Genomic DNA, 7,634 nt, shown 5'->3' with positions numbered 1-7,634 from the left:
GGTCATCCCAATTGCCAATCCAGGCAAGGAGGAGGAGGAGGAAACCCTGTCCGACTCTGCCTCGTCCGCGACGGCGTGATTAGCTATTTAGCTAGGCAATGGCGGCAGGTCGGGCTGCGATTGAGCGACGGGCTCGGCGGAGATGGAGATGGACACTGAGAGCATCGGACTGGCGGCGATGGTGATCTCCAGCAGCGACGGCGGCGGCGAGGAAAACCCACGTCCGCTCCGCTGCCGCAGACGGAGAGGGGTGAGGGTGAAGTGTGAGGGCCTGAGGAGGTGGAAGGACCGAGTTTCTCGCCGGCGGGACGCGGCAGCGGCGGCGGAGGAGAAGGAGATGAACAAGGAGGAGAATGCGCTCATCATGTACCGTCGCCGCTGGGAGAGATGCTGGGCCCCCTATTTTGGTTCCTTCGAGGACGAAAGTGAGAAACTTTTCTGCTTGCTCATCTGATCCAGTTCGCTTTATATTTCTATCAATGATGCTAGATTCAAATCGAATTTCAGTAGGTTCACCTGTGCTCTGACATATGATGTTCTAGTGCGACGCCCCTTTGCATTCCATATTGCTAGGATCATAGGTACTGAAACTGAACTGATAATCGAACCTTGTTTATCATCCGTTTGAGGTGTCACTGGTCCAACCACCAGTTCAACGATAACTGAATCCCTTGTTTATCGAGAACAGAAAATCGGCTGTTGACGTAAAAGTGACATCGGTCTCCAGTTTACCTAAACACTGTCCGTGTTAGTCTGTTTTTTTCCGTCAGATTGCATTGACGGAACAGACTCACTAAAACTCATGGTTCCAGTCTGTTCCTAGAAAACTGGCCATAGGGTCTTTATTCTGGATACAGCTAGATCAAACTAGCGTCAAAATTTCAGTACATCTAGATTCCCTACGCTCGGCTCGGCCATGTGATTTTCTTGTGCCAAGTCATGCACGTTCAGTAAAACAGTTAATTACACAAAGGATGATATGTCGATGCAGTAAATTAAGGCAAATTTATTGTTCTTTCTGTTAGAATGGATGGTTCCACAACAACTAATCTAACCTGTAAATTAGAGACCCCTTTTTTGTGAAAGAACTAGAGACCCTTTGGATTGCATATTGATAAGGATGGTAATGATCGAGACTGGACTGGTGATCAAACTGATCAGGTAAACCGTTTACCATGTCCCTGCTCAAACCACTGGTTAGCCGATTGAATACCTGGTTCATGTTTATTTTATGATACTGGTTCTAGTTTTCCCTGTTCAACTAGGCCCCTATGGTCCGGTTTCGATAACTAACTGATTGTACATATGGTACCAACCAACACTAGATAAGAACATTAACGAACCATTAATATCTACTTTCTGGTTTATGTTCCTACTTACCGATGCATTCTCTGATCACAAGCTGGTACTTTTTTGTAAGTATCTATCTAAACCTTTTTCTTACTGCACGTATCTATAAATAACTTAATTTTGCTTGTCGCAGCACGTATTGGTCCCATGAGGTATACCTCTGGACCCATCCCTGCATTTGCTCTTCCAGAAGAGACCTTGCAGATCTTCTCCATCAGAGTCAGGGCCCCAAGAGATGGCCTCAAGTGGCCACTGCATGTCCATGGCTATGTTGCCACAAGAGATACGACAGATCATAATCGCAACTATCTCTTCAGACGTACAAGGGATAACTGTCAAACCCTCACCCAAAAGGTGAGTACCATCTACCCTTGTGTGTATTTGTTTTACCTTCTTTGTTCATCTCTTGCTGCTAGTACTATTTGCATATTTTAGTCTCCTAATCTACTGTGCACTTGTAGATATATTTCTGAAACATTTTTGTCCATGGTACATTCATAGTCATAGATAATCTGTTAAATCCTATTTAAGATCTTAGTATCATTGTTTGTGCAAGCTCTTTTATACGCGATGATCTGATTATATTTCCCATCAGTTAGTAATTCAGCATGTTGCTTTCTTTTACAGAAAATGCCATGTGTTAAGGAATAGTTGCATGTTACGCTGACCAACATTTATCCCTACTAGTATTTGTCTAATTTCAACCTTGAACCAGCGAACAATTGAACGCGTAAACACCATTTTTTATCCACCTTCGATTAATAGGATTGACTGGTTGCATCTGTCCTTTTTTGGAAAGAAGTAACACATTTCTAAAAGTCTGTCAGTTGATTAACTAATGGTGATGTTTGCCTTGCAGGATCCATTCTTGCAGTTAACAGGCCCATCTCGTGGAATTGTGTACCTTGATCTGATTGTGTTTGAAGTTGAGCTAAAAGTGAAGGGCAAAGGGGAGTCTGAAGATGAAATGTTGGCTTTCAATGTCTTTTACTACGACGAGGGGTTTCACTGTGAGCGCAGGATTTCTATATGCAACACCCACAAGCGTTGCACTCTTGAGTATTCAGTGGCACTGCGGCAACGCGCAGTTGGGGCCACTATCAGTATCAGAGTTGTTGATGGGTCATGGCCGGATAATCACCGAGGACAGGTTGTTTCCCGAATATCCGGCGTAAAGGGGAAGATTGTTTTGCTCGATTCTGGAGACAGAGAACTGCCCATCAGTTCGAATGGCATGATTGAGCTTTCAAGGCGTGTTGTTTCTGTGGAATTAGGAGAGAAACTGATGGTCGCTGTGGACGCCTCTCTATCTGATTTTGTTGAAGGAGCTACTGTTGTCTTCATGCCAAAAAAGTCCGGCACGAGCCACAGCGTGTGTGATGTTGGTTCCTGCAAGATGCAAGTTACTGTTGCTTGGTCCCTTTTTCTCATATTATGTTAAAACCTAAACTTTGGGTTGTTTCTCAATTTTTTCTTATCTATTCTGGTGGTTTAATGGAATCAAAAGTAACTAAGAGAGGCTCTGTAATTTTGAGGCATAGTTAGAACCTGGGTTTGTAATGTTTTGGATGAAGTGAAACCAAAACAAAGCCGAGAGCAAAACTGCAGTTACCGGTAGTAGTCTACTATCAAAAAGAATTAGAGGCATGCTTTTTTTTCCTTATACGGTGACTGCCAAGAGTAACGTCAGAACTATAAGCAGGTCTTCTGACATACAGTTGATCGGTCCAGTAAATAGACTGGTTGTAAATAGTAAAACCTGGCACGAACACTAACCATTGTATTTTCGTTATCTCATGAGAATGAAAATTCGATCCCCTGCGGGGGAATTCCTTGGAAAAAAAAATGTTACCTTCTTCTCAAGGTCAGGAAATATGCCAGTAATAACCTCCATCTCATCTTCTATAGACGATTTTTCTCAGCGCGGCGCCCCTGCCTCGGGAGCGTCAATGCCTCCGTGAAGGTGGCGAAGGCGGGCGCGGCTGAGGGCTGCAGCAGGCAGGAGGCCCCCGTGGTCGAGATCCCCGTCACATGCTACCAGGTGAGTCCGTTCGCGCCTGGCCGATTCCCTGCTCGTCGAGTGCCCCCTAACGCGCAGGATTTGGGAGAAGGTTGCCACGCTTGCGGCGGCGCCAACCCTGAACCCTGCCACCTGGGACGCGCACCACAGGGTCGTCAACTGGTTGGCTGCCTGGCCAAGGGGCTACCAAACGCCGAAGCCTCTCGGGTGCGGTCCTGGGCTATGCTTGTCCTCTGGCACATTTGGCTTGAGCGCAATGCCCGTACCTTCCGGACGTCTACCTCGACGCTGGAGTCTTTGATCGCCAAGATTGCGGACGAGGCCGCGGCTTGGGACCGCGCGGGCGCGAAGATCTCCTCACCTCGCGAGTAGTCGCCTAGCTTTTCTCAGCAGTGGCTTGGCATCCACCTGCTTGATCGTGTTGTTGATGCCGTCGCTTGTCGTTGTATTCGGAACCCTCTTCTATTAATATATCGAGCAGCTCACCTGCCGAATTCTCAAAAAAAATTCCGTGCCCGCGAATTGTGGCTCCGCTTCTGTTGCTGCACCCCTTCGCCGCTCGATCTGGTTTAGGCTTCAGCTCACGGTTACTGGTTAAATTTGGATTCCATCTTCGTAATTCAAATCCATTGCGTCACGGCGCAACTGAAAATTTGCACATGTGCTCGTTCAAGCCTTCTCAGTTTGTATGATTCAAAGTCACCGTATCAAGGCTCCACTGAGAATGTGCACTGGTAGTTAGTTTTAGACGCTTCCTTCCTTTTTGGAGTATAAAATGCGTGGAGAGGTTCCGAGATTCGGTTCCTTTAGAGCAGCCACAATGGAGAGGGCGGTAGGGATTAAAAAATAACATATAAATTTCCGTTACAATCGGACATAGCTCTAAGAACGTTAGTACTACTTGAAATGCACCGTATATTGAAGTTGATTATACCCTTGTACCTTTTAATCAGCATTCTAGTTTCAGTAGGTATGTATGTTGAAAATTCATCAATTCTGCAGTGTAGGACAGGACAGAGAGTTATAGAAGATATAACTGAGAAAAGAAAAACAGAAAGGACAATGCTGCACTGCTAATACCAATAGTTTCAGTATGCAGGTTGCTGAAAAATATCAAATTAATGGGAATTTTTTTTAGAATGTTTGGTGTACCTAAAACATTGGAAAAGCTTGGGCCATATCCAACACACTTAAGCTAGGCAGTGGGTAGCGTAGCAGATCAGAGGGAAGAGTATCCACGTACTGGGACTGGGTTGGATGTATTTAGTTATCACTAAATCTGTCTTTGCTCAATCTAAATAAAAAGACAAGCAACTTTTGGTTGCATGTTCTCGACAAAAGAAGACGGCCACATCAGAGCAGGTCTAACAGACCCCGTAAAAGGGGCAAACCCGTATAATAACCGCCGGTTTGAGGGTTTCGCGTCTACCCGGCCGTCTAGCACGCCCCGTAAAAACGGCCCCCGAATCGTTTTTTGCTATTTTCGAGTACGGGGCGGGTCCTCGCCCCCTACTTGTGCGGGGTGGGAGCGGGGATAGTGGGTGAAGCCAGCATCCCAATTCCGAAAGCGCGCGCGGACATTTCGAGCTCCCCCACCCGTTTTCCCCGCGCGCCGCCGCCGCCACCCGCGCGCCGCCGCCGCAATCCGTCAGATCCGCCGCCACCCGTGCCCCTCCGCCGTCCGCCCAGCCTCGTCGAGGTTCTTCGACGCCCGCCGCACCTCCGCCGCACCCCCGCCGAAGTTCCGCGTCCGTCCGCACCGCCACACGCCCGCCGCACCTCCGCCGCACCTCGGTGAGTATTCCGCCGCGTTCTTCTTCGTTGCCGCCGGTAAATTGGTCGGATTTGGGGCTGATGTATGGTACACCGTGGTAGATGGCTTCGGAGGATGTGCACATGGCGGATTTGGACGCGACGTCCACCGATTGGTCGTCGTCGGATGATTCCGACATCGACGATTTGCTCAACGACGACGACACGGAGATGATGGTGCTGCTCTTCGGCTTGAAGCAAACGGAGGACCGCATGAAGCTGCTGGATCAGCGGAAAGGATCCGTGATGGGGCGTATGTGCATTCCGCGGAACCGCGCGCTCGGCCACGAGCAGCTGATGCAAGATTACTTCGCCGAGGTACCGACCTATCCTCCCCGCCTCTTCCGTAGACGGTACCGAATGCGTAGGACTTTGTTCGAGAAAATCGTCAAAGATTGCGAGGCAAATTGCGATTATTTCAAGCAAAGAAGAAATGCTGCCCAAGTCATGGGATTTAGCCCATACCAAAAAATTTCTGCCGCCATGAGGGTTATTGCATACGGTATACCAGCAGATTATACCGATGAGTACCTTCGCATTGGTGTGCAAACAACCACGGATTGCGTGCGTATGTTTGCCAAGATGGTGATCAAGTTGTATGGAGAGAAGTATCTCCGAGCTCCAAATGAGGATGATACAAAAAGGCTCATGGAGATCAATGAAAAGAGGGGTGGCCGGGGATGCTTGGTAGTTTGGATTGCATGCATTGGACATGGAAAAATTGTCCAAAAGCATGGCATGGCATGTATTGTGGCAAAAGCCGTGATGCTACCATTGTTCTTGAAGCTGTGGCCTCTCAAGACTTATGGATTTGGCATGCTTTTTGGATTGCCGGGGACACTCAACGATATCAACATCTTGAATAGATCCCCTTTGTTTAAAAGACTAGTTAAGGGTGATGCTCCACCTTGTAACTACAAAGTTATGAACAATGAGTACACCATGGGGTACTATCTCACAGATGGTATTTACCCTAACTATGCAACCCTTGTCAAGTCCATAAAAGAGAAAAAGGACAGGCCTTTGACAAGAAAGGAAGCTTGCTTCACCAGAAATCAAGAGGCATGCCGCAAGGATATTGAGAGAGCTTTTGGTGTCCTTCAAGCAAGGTTTGCAATTGTCGGGGGTCCTGCTAGGTTTTGGGACAAGGAAACTCTTGTTGATGTCATGACATGTTGTGTGATTCTTCACAACATGATCATTGAAGATGAAAGCGGTTTAAACTTGCCATGTTTCTATGACAATGTTGGCACCCGAGTGCAGCCCGAGAGGAACCCTGATCGGCTTGAAGCTTTTCTTGCAGCTCATCGAGGCATTGAAAATGCCGAGACTCATCACCAGCTCACCCAAGATCTGATTGATCACCATTGGCAGTTGCATGGCCAATGATTTTTTACATTCATTTCCCATTGTTGTATGTGTGAAACATTCATTTCCTATTTGTTGTATGTGTGAAACATTTGTTATTTGTTTAATTCTTCCATTAGAACATTTGTTGACATTTCCGAGAAACATTATTGTAATAATTAAGACGATTATTGTGTGATGTAAAACATTTATTTTATGTGAATGGTGTGTTGGTTCTAATATGCAATTTGTCAAAAAACCCTGTTTTGAGGGCCAAAAACTCGGGCGAGCTAGCGAGCCCGTATCCCCACCCCGTAAAACAGAATATTCTGTTTTACGGGGTGGGGATACGGGCTCTGCTAGCTCGCCCGAGTTTTTGGCCGGCGAAACCCGGATACAGGGCCCTCTACTCATGTTATACGGGGCGAAAAAATACGGGGCCTGTTAGACATGCTCTCAGGCTTCCATAGCAAAGCTAACCTGCCACTCTTTCCATCGCTTTCATACACTGCCATGTGAGGGGTGCCTAACATCTGCCTAAACTTTCCCATTTTCAGCTTGCTTGACATAGTTTCAGGATAAACAAAGCGTTTGGATCTTCATGCTTCTGGACATCCAAAAGGCCGGTGAGAAATGTATTCAAAAGGAAAATAAAACTGTATAAAGGCATAGCATAACAGATTGAACAGCTTCAAGAACAAGCGTACATGTCCTCCACACAGTCAGCCACAGCTCAACGCGGGCCTGACTACTGCTGATTCAATTCACAAACTCCCTATCACTCTGACCGACAAGCAGCGTCACCACTGTTGTCACGGTGAACAATCGCCACCGACTCAAACCGATCAAGGTATTTCTTCTCACAAGCTAGTTCCCCAACAATTCATTCTTCTCGCCCGGATCAATTAATCTTGACCCTCCCTTTTTCCTTGAAGCAGCACCATGTCGGAGACAAATCGTGGGAAGAATGAGGCGATCATGGCAATCATCCTTCCGGCGCCGGCCACAGTGCAGGCGGAGGACGGTCCCTTCACGGACGACCTCATAGTGGAGATCCTCTCCGCCTCCCCGCCAGGTCTGTCCAGCGCTTCAAGTGCGTCTCCCC

At 47.4% G+C, this 7,634-nt stretch overlaps 1 protein-coding gene across 1 annotated transcript; it reads left to right on the top strand.

Annotated features, from left to right (window-relative positions):
- Positions 1-337: 337 nt before the first annotated feature.
- On the top strand, positions 338-4,447 carry LOC124671116. The gene is made up of 5 exons (XM_047207543.1): positions 338-425; positions 1,484-1,704; positions 2,210-2,748; positions 3,259-3,391; positions 4,373-4,447. The coding sequence occupies exons 1-5, from the start codon at positions 338-340 to the stop codon at positions 4,445-4,447; spliced, it is 1,056 nt and encodes a 351-aa protein (XP_047063499.1).
- The last annotated feature ends 3,187 nt before the right edge of the window (positions 4,448-7,634 follow it).

This window comes from Lolium rigidum, chromosome 7 (genome assembly GCF_022539505.1).
Source record: "Lolium rigidum isolate FL_2022 chromosome 7, APGP_CSIRO_Lrig_0.1, whole genome shotgun sequence".
In the NCBI taxonomy this organism is placed as follows: domain Eukaryota; kingdom Viridiplantae; phylum Streptophyta; class Magnoliopsida; order Poales; family Poaceae; genus Lolium; species Lolium rigidum.
The sequence above is the reverse complement of the archived record's forward strand: the minus strand, read 5'-3'. Positions and strand labels throughout refer to the sequence as shown.